The following is a 14,092-nucleotide window of genomic DNA, read 5'->3' on the forward strand; positions in this document are numbered from 1 at the left end:
GGCCGTCGATCGCGGCCGAGAGCGGTAGTCGGGGGGTCGAGGAGTTAGCGGTGGGGTAGGTTAGGTCGTCGTCGGGAGCATTGTCGCGAGCATATATATTATTACAGTGTCGTCCAGAGCGTTTAATACCCGTCCTCTCGTAACACACACACACACATATATATTTATAATACCGTCGTCGTGTATACAGCTGGTTGCAGGTTACACGACGACTGCGCCGCGCGAGTAGGCGAGCGGCTGTGCGTACGGTGCGCAAAGATCGCCGTGTCGCCCCCGCCGTGCGATGCGTCTCGCGATCGCGATAGAATGAACTCGTAGCCGTCGACGCGATGACATTGTGCGTACCTACAGCATATAATAATTGACCTGGTAAATAACGCTTTTCCCGAACTTTTGTGAACCGGCGAACTTCTGCTTGTGCGGAAGGACGTGATCATTGGCACGCCATGTCGTGACGGATACTGTTTTCGTTGCTATTGAATATTTGCACCGTACGTGACCCTTTAATGTGAAACACGCTATATGCCGGCCAGAGGGACGCGGTCGCACGGATTTCGTTCTGGCGGCGGTCTAGAAAACAGTATATTATAATACCGAGGTAGCCCGATGAGCTCAAATCGCCGCCCCTGCACTGCAGTCGGCATCTATATAGATGATCTGCCGCTTTATACGCGCCGACAAGCACCCTGTAGGTACACGATCGCCGTCGGATGAGGGTTGTGCGCGACGAGGGTTGGGTGGCGGAGGGTGTGCTGCGTGCGTGCGTGCGTGCGTGCGTGCGTGCGTGATCGCGTTACCGCGTATTGTCGTCGTCGGCGCGCGCGTCCAGAGTCAGTTAGTCGCCGTCAGTGTCCGCCGCGCGATGACCGATTTCACTAGCGCACGTCAGCCGCCGCAGCAGCAGCCGCGACACCCGCAACCGCGGCCACCGCAGCTGCGGCTGATGCCGGCCGCCGTGGTCAGACCACCGTATTTCGATTTTAACGACATTTTTGGGTGTTCCGCAGGGAAGAAACTGTCGCCGCCCATGTCGACGGCCGCGGCGCCGACGCCGGCGGCCAACGGCGGTGCCGGGTCGACGACGTCCACCGCGACGACGGCCGCCGCCGCGGTCAACAACAACAACAATCACAGCAACAACAACAACAACGGGTCGTCGATCAAGCAGCAGCAACAGCAATCCTCGGCCGGCGGCCAACAGCTGCAGATGTCCGCGGCCGCGGCGGGCTGCTGCCCCGTGTGCGGGACGGCGCTCCGCACGGCCCACGAGCTCGAGTCGCACTTCATCTGGGAACTGGAACGGCTTTACAAGCAGGCGGCGGCGGCGGGGCGCCGGCACCGCGGAGGAGGTGCGGCCGACAAGCTGGGCGACGGCGGTCACCACAACATGCACGGTCTCGTGGTGTGCTCCAGGGACGGCGGCCGGTTGTCGCCGGTCGCGGGCGGCAGCGGCAGAGACGCCACGCTGCACGGCCGATGGGAGGTTCGTGTTTTAAACGTATAACATATCATATCGTATTTGATCGTTAATAGCAACGCGTGTTGCACTGCACACGCTAGCCGATCGTCCTACGGCGCGACGTCACTAGTGGCGAATAAAATAATTTTTGTAGATTCGACCGGTTTTAATCAAACCTAACCTAACACGGTTGTGTTCGGATTGTTTCGATCGTCAAATACAATAATAACCAGGCGCGAAACTGTATAAAATCATGATGATATTTAGTCTTCTGCAATCAAAGAAAAAATTATTATATAAATAAAAAAATAATGATGATTTTCCATCAACCGATTTTCAACTGCAAATTCTCAAACGAATCGGTTCGATAATTTCATAGCTGCACGTCGATTATGAATCAGTCATATGTATTTTTGTCGTCGAGTGAGCGATTTTCGTTAAAAGATTGATTTAAGTTTTTTCTTTCGATTACATTTCCAACCGTTTTCACAACCCCCGCGCCGTTTATACATACCTATCTACAAGTCGAGAAATGAGATTCCGGTTTGCAAATTTCCGTTTTTCGAGACGTGTGCAGTTTCCTGTGAACGCGAAAAAGGTTTACACAGAGATTTTCTGCACATCGTTATGACGAGACTGCGCTTTGCCTAGCGCTGTCGAGTTTCTTTCGAGTCACCTTTAGCGCTTAAATTGCCGTCACAGGTCGGTATGAGTTTTCAATGTGTAGTAGGTAATCTCCGGTTAACAGACGATTTTTTTTTATGTACCAATCGAATGACTGACGTAGTGGCATAAGTGTTATGTACAATGACTGCAGTGAAAAACGTCTTCGATACGTCGTAATTAATAAGAAAAAATCCTTCCTGTGCTACAACTTGATTTTTCGAGAAAAAATAAATTGATATTATTCATTATATTCATTATTCATATTTATTCATCTTTGTTCGCTGTTAATAAATGTGCGTATGCTAAACGTTCCATTAAAAATATGTTATCGATTTTCTGTTTACCTACAACCTCCCCGTCCCTTTCGTCACAAAGTTCAAAATTCAAAACCTCTCAATCCATTATTTTATGTTTTTCCCGATGTAGCTACCTGTGATTTTCTCGCGTAGATTACTGTTTATCTGATCATTTATAGTATTATATATTTGCAGAGTTATTGTTGACAACACCGTTCACAATAATATATACAATATAATAATAATTATTATCATTATCGTTTCTCTTTACACAGACATATCAAAAAGTCAAAGCCAATCGACACAACCGGTTGAGGATCAAAAATCGGAAACGGAAACCCGACGAGATGCTGCTGACGCCGACGCCGGCAACCTGCTGCTGTCCCGTTTGCAATGAGCCTGTGGCCGCGGCCACCCAGGAGCAGATGAACGCTCACGTGGAAATGTGCCTGAGAAACAAAGTACGTATACAAATATAGCGTTTTTGTATCACGTATTGTTTATGAGTTGTGACTGAAAGCTTATCGATTTGCAAAGCGATCAGTGATGACGAATCGAAAATTGCATTAAATAATTTCCGATTGCGTGAAGTTATCAATTTCCGAAGCATTATTTAGGTAAATTTAAATTTTAAACTTCAAAAACCTATAAACATTGAATGCAACATCATCGCCAGTAACAATTACGTAGTCTTATAGTTAATAATTACAAGTATTTTATGAAAGAAAAGTTAATGTACGTAGTTGTTCAAAATGTAGTTTGTGAATTAAAGATTTAGCAATAAAATAACTTCCCTTTGTACACACACCTATACGGTTGCGCTGTGCCTTAAAGTGAATTCGGCCCGCCTCTCAGTTGCAGAGCGTATACGATCGAATACAAGGAATTTAATTTAGTTAAAATTTAAATACACGCGTACGAAATCGTTATTGAATTCTTTATGGCTTTTTAATTTAAAAAATGCCCTACGCCCACCCTCGGCTACACAACGCCACCCCCTTCCCGTTCAGTCGTATTTAAAAAAAATATTTTTGGTATATTAAATCCTGTTGCGACGACCGTCTAGCACCGTTTTCCTAGACGTTTTTACTTATATTTTCCGCACGCCGACTTCATTTTCCAGGGTCACCCGTCAGTGGCAACCGCGGGTAACGACGACGAAGACGAGAACGTGGACGTAGAAGGCGACACAGAGACGACGATGTACGATATCGTATACGGCGGTGGCAGTAGCGGATGGCATGGTCAACAGCCGCACAACAGGATGAGACAGCAGATGCTCATGCACGGTGGCGGATACAACAGAGGTGAGACCCGATCTTACTATGGTCAGCGTTTAATTCGCCATCACCTTTTCTATGTTTTTTTTTTTACTTACTCACTCACTCTCTCTCTCTCTCTCTCTCTCTCTGCTATGAGTTGTATTTAATCGTGTATCTAAGTTATAGGTCCACCCCGTGGATGGTGTTTGGAAATCGTAACAATTATACAATTATTTATACTTTGATACGCGCGTATACAATTTAAGGAAGAATTAATATTTTATAATCGATCGGCAATTCTTCCTTGAAACGCGTTTACACTTCATGTTTAATAATATTGTACGCTCCTCGTCACATAACATTAAAAATTCTGCTTCGTTTGATTTCGGTGTGTGTTTCCAGCACTATAAAACACGTTGTAATTTCACCGTATTATTATCTATATATATATAATACTAACTCAAACAGTTAAATCAATTGTTTAATTTATTAATTTTTGATACTTAAAATTGGTTATATTCCAAGAATATGGTTATATTGGTTATATATATGGTCAAATACCAATTTTTTTTCTTTACTCTCGGTCATTTTATGTATTTTAATACTTTATCTTAACGTTATGCAAACGTCAACTTAATAAATGCCGTTAAATTTTAAAACAAAATATAAATCAAACATTTTTATATAACGTATTGGATATCCCGCAGAACTATCCCCTTTTTATAAACGTATTAAATTCTAAATCCTAGATCATATCATAGGCTAACCTTTCAAAACTATATATATCGGTTGATGGCAGTGACGATATCGCTTTTAGAAACCACTTAACTGCCACAACATAAACCTTAGCAGATACAGCCCGCCAACCACCCACCACAGTTTTACACAAAATCCTCTAGATAATTTATTCATAGAAAATAAAGCAACGGATAGGCGACAACAATATAAATAAGGGGCGGTCCACGGAGCGAAACATAAAATAAATTCCGTGTAGATCGTGTGATTATATATACGCTATTGCACACATTATATATACTTATTTTTTTTTTATTAATAGCCACACGAATTTTCCAATACAAAATATATGAATTATTCACTAAATCTGCAAACATAATCAACGAGACTGCCCATATGGTTGACAAGTTTATATATATATATATGTATGTGTGTGTGTATATTATTTATAATAACAATAACTTTATTGTATGTTAACGTCGTATGTGACGTGGTGGTTATTTTATTATTATTTTTTTCATGAGAATTTCGACATTAGGGTGTTTATCGGACTGACGAGCATAATTTTTTTCTTCAAAAGAAAACCATTCCACATAGACAACTCGAGGTTAAAAAAATATACAGAACCATGACTGTCTTCTGTTTTCATTTCCTTATACAAAAAAATGCAGTTCACTATTTTAGTTAATTACCTAATCTCACTTCACTCAGAAGTGATATCAAAAAAAAAAGATATAAAGATATCAAATTTTACATTAATTTATCATACTATATACATCAACAATTTGAACATATTTTTTACAATAAATAATTGCTGCCACACGTCATATATAATTATACCTATATTACTATTATTTAATGATATTCAATTCATCGACGTACCTGAAAATAATTAAATTAGAATAACCAACGTGTGTTACAACATATTACGTGTACATATTTTATATTATCAATTACCATAATAGTACATCGTCACTATAGTGTGCAAAATAAATTAATAAAATATTTTTCCACATAAATATGCAAGTTGAATTTAACGTATCATACTGCCATTTAGTTTTCTTTTCCTTATTATGCACCAAGTATAATTTAAATTTGATTCACTGTCGTTTAACATATAATTAAAAGATAAAATAACAATAATAATATTCCTAATCACCAATTATTTTTAAAATATAAGTATTACTTGTTGAAAGGAGGTGTGGCGAGTAACAGATATATTATTATTACTCTCGTCATACATTGAAGCCCTTCAAACGACTTATATGTATAAAAATATGCAAATATATGCCAATATATTATTATACGTATAAGTCATTAAGTATTTAGTACATAAGTATACATGGTGATTTTCTAGCCACACGCTCACTCCAATTGTATCCTTTAATAATGCATTTGTAAAAATTGTCTTCGTTTCAACTATACTTAAAATTTGTATTCTTAAATAATTAGATTTTTCATGTCATTATTATAAAATAAATATATATATTTTTAAAAACTATATCCCCACATTCCAAAAACCATAATATGAATATTATTTGCGTTATTATGAAAAGGGGTGTGCGTTGCTTTGTGAATTCCCTGTTCAGATTATTACGTGATCTATCTCCAACAGTCCAACCCAAAACTGTTATTAAAACTGCAGTCATATTAATTGCGCCAGCATATTTTCTTTTGTCAAGCCTTTAGATTTTAGAACAGGGGTCACTAATAAATTTTTTTTGGGAGCTACATCAGGGAAAGTTTTTGAGAGCCACACAAATTCAATATACGTGTTTACACAAGTACAAGAAAACCCTTATTTAATTAGTCATGAATGCCGTTTACCAATCCATCAAACCAATCATCCGATTATCCTAATTTCTTAATTATGAAAGACACTTTATTTTTATACAAATATTAGTATCACCTAATGAAATGAATAATATAATACTATACATTTTTCTTTTATTATTTTTGTAATTTTTAAGGTCATTTTTGTATCATCCGTAATGAGCTAATACTCTGAGCTATGACTATAAACCAAAATTGAATATGACTAACAATTTGTTTTTAAAAACATAGGCGTACACAATTTACTAAAATACAATGATACAGTTGATGCTCACTCGCGTGCAACCTAGCGAACTACACCAGCGAGACTTCCTCATACCTCTGTGGCCGCTGTTAAATAATAAAAATGTTATGTGGTCTCATACTCATATGAATTCGCTTAGTCTGACCAATTTTAATTGCTAAATCGCTAAAATATGTATAAATTCCTATAATATATCGCATGCCTAGGTATATGTATATATATATGTATTGTTTGGTATACGTATTACACAATTATATTGACGACTTTCTACAGTATACGTATACCATGACAGAAAATGGACGTGGATAGAAACTTATTTCTCTAAAAATATGTTTCATTTATTTGCGTAGGTGCCACAGCCGTGGCGATCAACTGTTCCAGCTCCGGAAATGCGGCCCAGCAACCGCCGCCCAGGCAGTCGGCGACCGGTGGCGAAGATTCGACCGGCGGTGCCGAAGACACGGTGTTGGTGGTCGACGACAACGACAACGAAAACGGCGGCAGCAGCAGCGGCAGCTTATACAACAAGTACGGCCCTAACCAGTACGCCGAACGGGACGTAATCGTCCCGTCACGTCCTCCTACCGCTTCTTCGGAGAGTCGCCGACTTTCACCCGCCGAGTAAGCGCCGTCGCTCGAAATTTCCCGAAACCTCCAACGAACCCGTTTAGATTTTCGTTTTTATATTTTTGTTGTTTTTATATGGTTTGATTTTCATTCTCGACACCTTCTACCTCCCCCCTACCCACCCCTGACAAACCATCATCTCACACGGCCATCATAATAATACCGATACCCGCCGTCTTGTAATATATTTTGCCCGGCGTGGCGTCATCTATGCACCGTAGTTTTTTTTTTTATTATTATTATTTTACGGTATATCTTTTAATTACACAATATTACAACCCCATATTATTTGAACATTATCCTCAGCCGTCCGTACACAACTCACAACTTGCTAACTAACTATACATATTGCCTGCAATAGGAGGTATTTACTTGACATAATATTGTGTTGTGCAATGAGAGATTTACGATAGTAATATGTAAAACTACGTATTACATTGACGGTGATACGAACAAGCGTTTGTGACGACGCGTCTCGACAATAACTTACTTGTTATAATCATAAAACATTAATTATCATAATAATTAATATAATATCCTGATGGTGTGCAGGCTGAACGATCCGAGCGCAATGGAGGCGATGGACTCGTGCGAAAACGTCGGGCCGCTGGACGTGTCGATCAAAAAGGAAAACACACAAGACGAGGGGACTGTAAAAGCTAAAATGGACGTGGACAAGTACTGCGCACAGTTCAACAACAACGGTCAAGTCGTCGAAGCGCTGAAAGCCCGGATCCGGGAACTGGAGTCGGCGTCCAAGACCGGCAGCGACAAGTTTACTTGTCTATTGTGCAAAGTGAGTACCGTTGCCACACCGATTTGTCAAAATCCTTCTTTTCGTGACACAGCAACGACCCATATTATGCATTTATGCGTAATAATATGACGTCCGATATCTGTATTCATCGGCCACGTAGTTTAAAAAAAAAAAAGATCGTATTTTAGTAGGTAACTAAAAATAAAAATAAAAAATTGAATTATTATTATGACAGCTATCGAATATAAGCCTGTCTGTATCTCGTGAATGCGCTGCACACGAATTGCGCCTTAACCATATTTAATGACTTCACGAATTGCGTTCCAATGTAAAAAAAATTATTTTCCTTCCATTTCATACAGTATACAGACTTCGGACTGTCAATAGCAAATTATGACTATCGATAGGTTGAAAATATTGATTTTTGTCGTTATTATGCAATAAAAAATTAGTAAAATGAAAACGTTTTGGTTTAAATTATAGGAGTATGCAATATAATAATAAAAAAGTTATAAATATAAACATTAAAAAACTGGTAAAAACTTGAAAGGAAAACTTAACATCCTAACCTTTTGTTTGTATTCTTGACTCAAACCAACCATTTGAATTTTCCTCCACCAGCTTTCACCTAAATGAAACCTGCATCCTTTCATTTTAACTGATGGCCACACGATTAATAATGATGAGTGAATTGTTTTTTCAAAATCGGTAAATATTATTTTAGGTGAGAAATTGATATTATTTTTTAGAAATTCAGTTTTGAGATGTGTAAATGCTTTTAGTATAAGTACCTATATTTTTACTAGGAAGTAAAAAAATACCAGTGGTATATAATTATTATTTTTCAAGCCATGGATTGTGTAAACAATTTTGGGCAAACTTTTAAAATTTCCATCAAAAAATGTTGAATCAACTTCACTTAGACGTTAGACATTTTAAAAAACTGACGCAATTCGTGTAGCCGTTTAGATAAAGCCGTACACGCAATTCGTGTAGTCGTTTAGATAAAGCTGGATGCAATTCGTGTACCCACTTATCAAATTTTTTATTTCGAGACGCAATTCACGTGTAGCCTGGAAATGCGACGACTACCGTATGTATTGTGTACAATAATACTTCGCAAAGTCATTAATACCTATCAAATGCAAAGCCGCCGCTGCTGCTTTCCAACCACCCGCCAAATTAAAAATGAAGCCACACAGTAAAACGTTGGTATGAGAGCTTGCGTATTTCCCGAACCTTGCGCGATTCGGTGCAGTACGCAGTGTTGTACACACAAAATTAATTTTACAAAACCCATTTATAAAATGAGAAACGACATAGAGTTAGTGTTTAAATTTTAAACATGTATTTTACCTGAGTGTACCTACCTACCTTCCATAATACATTTATATAACCCTGCTTAGATGATACATTTTAGTATTTTACTAGTCGGTCAACTCTTTCATGGGATATACATTATACATTCAGAAATACACATAAATCAATTAAATGTTATGATATAATATAATTGTATTTGATTTGTACACAGAGACAGAATTATTGTAAATTATAGTGAAAACTTTCCATATTTTTTTTTTTATTTTTTTTGTTTAGTTTATGTCATCACTTATCGCCGTATGGTTTATTATAAAAAAATAATCAAGAAGAAAAGTTTTTAATTATACATTTTTGTATTAATAAAATATAATATAGTAGGTTTCATAAATTCAAAACTTCCCTCGCTGTTCTAAATAAATTAAATAATTATCTATCGTCAATTGCACAATTAATTGAAGATAAATATTTGTTTGCTGGAATATTGTAATACTGTAATAAATTAGGTATTAAATTATATTCTTCATATTGTGTTGATCCATAGTCATAATATGTATCCAAATTGTTTGGTTTATTTTTTTTGATTTTTATACATTACGCTTTAAAAAATATTTTAACAAATTAAATACAGCTATAATGGCTTTTCGTGTGATTTTGCGTTTTATCCAATATCTCATTATAATAGTATAGATATATAAATACATTATAATACTGTGAGTCTGTAAGTATACATATCCCATGAAAGTTTTAACTAAATAGTATACAACATTGTGTATTGTATATAATACATGATAAGTAAACATGTAAACCTACCAAATAGGTTAATGATATCTAAAATTTTAACACATTACTAACCTTATCCTTATATTCCTTAGTGAGTATAACGGTTATTGTAAAATTAATTTTTGACGTGAAAATTCCATCTACTGCAGCACTGAATCCGATCATAAGCACTTCAAGTGGTGTACAATTGCAACCCGACTTAAAAAAAAAAAAAAAAAAAATGTTTTTTTACCCAATCATTAACAAGTACTTACCACAACTACGTCTGTCAGACGTCGGTGTAACGTCTTGTGTACGTCTTTTATTGCACGTATTCAATTTACAAGTTATCGTGTAGCTAGAATGACCGGCAAATAAGGGCACGGCCAATTAGTATTACAATATCGGATTTTATATGAGCATTCGCACACTGCAGTATACACTATACATATAGTTTGTGATTTGATAGAATATTCCTACGCGTTTGCGTATTATATTTCGAATAAAAAACTATGAGTTTGCGGTGTACAGCGACTCCTCGGTAAACGTTCTGGCGGCGCTCATGTCTCCGCGACACGACCCGAACTGCCCGGGCGTATTCCGCGGTCCGTATATTACACAACATATGGCCAGTCTTAAAAGTACCGTTTCATTTTTCCAGGGAAATTTCAAAGATCCCGTCGTGTCGACGTCGTGCTGGCACGTGTACTGCGAAGTGTGCTGGCTACAAATACTGGTGAGTGCGCTATTATGGCTTAAACCGTTCGGCGTTCGCCGACAGAGCACACATAGCATATCAACATGCGCGGCCGTCGTGCCCGTAGTAAAAAATAAATGTATACATTATATTACCAAATTGATAATGTCTTCTCGTGTGTCCGTTTCAGGGTGCTAAAAAACTGTGTCCGCAGTGTTACGTGATAACGCTTCCGTCCAACTTGCGTCGCGTTTACCTGTAAAGCGGCCCGAGAAACTGTGTGCAGCTGCGGGACGCGTCAAGGCGCGGTGATGAACGCGGCCGAAAATGTCTCCGGCGGGCTGCTCGTCTCCGTCGCCGCGGGCCGTCGCATATATTATATTATATTTATTTGTAAATTATTTCATTGTAATTTTTATTTTTCCCGGTTTTCCGCGTGTTTTCTTTCCGATTTCGTTTCCAAATTTATTATTGTACAAACCTTTTCGCGACGGTATACGACACATCGTCATATTACTATGTATACAATGTACCTTTAAACTATACACCCACATTATATCCTATTATATCCTATATATTTATATATACGCACGTAACGCGTGACCTTAGGTCGTACGTCGTCGCAGCACAACGTACAGGGGTACCTATGTATATAATAGTACAATGCGCCGCCGTATGGTATGTATGGTGGCATTTACGCGTTTTCCGCGATTCGGTCACCCTCTAACCCTCCCCCCCCTCAATTCAAATCACCATCCACGCCGACGACACTGACGTTCACAGCTCTTCTCACAGCCATCAAATCCACAAGCTATCGCGCAACATATCGCGAACACTTATCAATATACCTACAATATGCTATACACAGTGGCGTACGTAAAAATTAATTTCCGGGGGGGGGGGGGGGGGTTAAAAAATATATCCATTCTTAAATTCCAATTGATTATACAACCGAAATCAATGCCCGTACCAAACATACATTTCAGTGGAGTTTAAACCCCCCCCCCCCATACACTGTATAATACGTATGTACCGTACACAAGTCGGTCTACCGAAACCGAATATACATATGGACGAAATAATTATTTGTACATAGGTACCTTATATACTATATTATATAATATGAACTGCACACTCGCGCACGACCATCACCGCCGCGGCGTGTTTACGCATCACCATCACTGTATCGTTCGGCAACAGACATACCACTCGCGTACGAAAACGTTAGGTATTCAAATACACGCTCACGGACGCGTTGTAAATAATAATATTAAACTGTGTGCAGTATAACAGTCCGACGACGGTCTGACGACCCACCTGCTGGTGCTGCTCGGGAATTCGAGATCGTATAGGACACGTCGCACACTCCCCCCGCCGACCACCCGGTTGCGGCAATGAGCTTTACTGAGATTGCGGTATACTATAAATAGGTAGACGAAAAAACGTCGAGAATTCTGGAACGCCTTCCACGCCGTTCTACCGCCCCCCGCCTCGCGAGTTTCATCGCTGCAGCGTCGCATGCAGTGAGTCCGACGGCCGATTGCACCCCGGTTGAGAAAACACTGCACGTCCCGACACACGCGTGGCGATGTGGGTGTGTGCGCGAGTGTGTAGTTAACATTCACTGGCACGCGTGTTAAAAATTATGTACATTATTTATAACATTATAACGATATGCTTACGTTATGTTTTTTTTTTTCTTCTTATTATAGTGAAAGTAGACGTTTAATATTATTATATTTATAACGTAGGGATAATCGCTTTGTCGTTTGACGTTAGCAAAAAATAAATAAATAAAAAAATAAAGTATAAACGTCATGTGCTATGACTGCGAGAATCTTCATTAGTCTTATTAGGAACGATATAAGTATAATATTATATACATTACAATATTACATTATATAGTTTAAATTTAAAATAACATTGATATTATAATAGGTATATAGAAACTGTTAATCTAACGATAATGTTATATAATATTATTATATATACCTAAGCCCAGTACGATATTATTGTACATCGTACTGAAAACGGTGCATTTTGTGAAAATCCGCGAAACGTGCAGCGTGCCGCGTGCCGACATAAAAAAAGAAAAAATTTCAAAATACCGAAATCATTAGGTAGGTAATTCCCCCCGAGTACAGAGAAAGCGCCGTTTTTTGCACGCGTTAAAGTCACGAACGGAAAGTTTTTCAACGACTATCGGGTCGACTGCCAGAAACGTTACTAAGGCGGTTTTCGAGGACTTAGAAATAATGATGAATTTAATGATAATAGTAAAAAAATATAGTGAAATCAATGACCATGCAGGGTGTAAAAACACCGAGACCTGACAAATCTGAAATGATCCAAGAGCAACAATATGATCGATACATAGGACTCAACGATGACGAACTCGTCGTTGCTAACTTAGTGGCGATTTCTTTTGGGTTTTTTTTTCATTTCGTTTTCTTCACGACCGCGTTTTCTCGAAATTTTACTCCTCGTGACAGCACCTTTTGCCGATTCGAAGTGGATGGGCGAATGTTATTTACTTATAATTATTGAAATCCTAGCTGTAGACGACTTAAACTCCGTTTCAATACGCGCACCGCGTTGTGACGTCGAACAATTTTTATTTAAAAAAAACTACCTAAATATTATAACCGATAAATTTATAAATCTTTTATTATATTCATTATATTCAACTGTATATTGTGTTTCGTCTCCTATATAATATATCTGGCGTTTATCATCATGAGAAAAACGTGTTATTATATATTATTATTATTATTATTATTATTGTAATTATTATTACTATTATTATTATTATAATCATTATTATTATTATAATTTTTATTATTATTATTATTATTATTATTATTATTATTATGATTATTATCGTCTTTGTCATTATTATTATTAATTATTATACTTTATGTTTCTTCACAAATATTATAGACTTGTTTTCGAACATTATTTATTAGTCGATTAATCGATCGCAAACGGAAATACATGGAATTCAAATATGTACTTGATTTCCGTGTATAACGATTAACGAACATCGAATCCCAAAGCAGCTCATAGTAGTAATAGTATCTACCATTGGCGTGATTTGCAATTTATATGGCGGAAGGGGGAGACATAAAATTGATTTTACAGTTTTATACTAGTTACTAGTACAACAATAGCTAATTAGAATCACTCAATCTATAACATAACGTAATATCAGAGCTAAATTTATAATGATTAATAACCTATTCCAATTACCAAACTCCATTGTCTCGATTATGTAACTTTCTAGAGTAACTCCATTCTATCAACTACTTACAATTGTTTTACGCCTTTATAGTACCTATATAGTTAACTATTCACTAAGCATGCTCACCTATATTTTTCGTCTCTAACTATGAATTTATTTAATTTCTTAAAATACGAGTTGTTTTCAAATAATTTAT

General features: G+C 37.8%; 1 protein-coding gene across 2 annotated transcripts in view; it reads left to right on the plus strand.

Moving 5' to 3' along the window:
* Nucleotides 1-13,399, plus strand: part of LOC113558749 (protein Teyrha-meyrha) — a 132,379-nt gene extending 118,980 nt beyond the window's left edge. The window contains exons 4-10 of one of the 2 annotated variants that reach the window (XM_026964275.1): nucleotides 1,008-1,483; nucleotides 2,697-2,882; nucleotides 3,545-3,728; nucleotides 6,846-7,116; nucleotides 7,675-7,918; nucleotides 10,620-10,694; nucleotides 10,846-13,399. In XM_026964275.1, the coding sequence (XP_026820076.1) occupies nucleotides 1,008-1,483; nucleotides 2,697-2,882; nucleotides 3,545-3,728; nucleotides 6,846-7,116; nucleotides 7,675-7,918; nucleotides 10,620-10,694; nucleotides 10,846-10,917 (1,508 nt within the window). In that variant the 3' untranslated portion in view covers nucleotides 10,918-13,399. The remainder of the gene's footprint in view (nucleotides 1-1,007; nucleotides 1,484-2,696; nucleotides 2,883-3,544; nucleotides 3,729-6,845; nucleotides 7,117-7,674; nucleotides 7,919-10,619; nucleotides 10,695-10,845) is intronic. The other variant, XM_026964276.1, reaches the window with a different exon arrangement.
* The last annotated feature ends 693 nt before the right edge of the window (nucleotides 13,400-14,092 follow it).

This window comes from Rhopalosiphum maidis, chromosome 3, assembly GCF_003676215.2.
Source record: "Rhopalosiphum maidis isolate BTI-1 chromosome 3, ASM367621v3, whole genome shotgun sequence".
In the NCBI taxonomy this organism is placed as follows: domain Eukaryota; kingdom Metazoa; phylum Arthropoda; class Insecta; order Hemiptera; family Aphididae; genus Rhopalosiphum; species Rhopalosiphum maidis.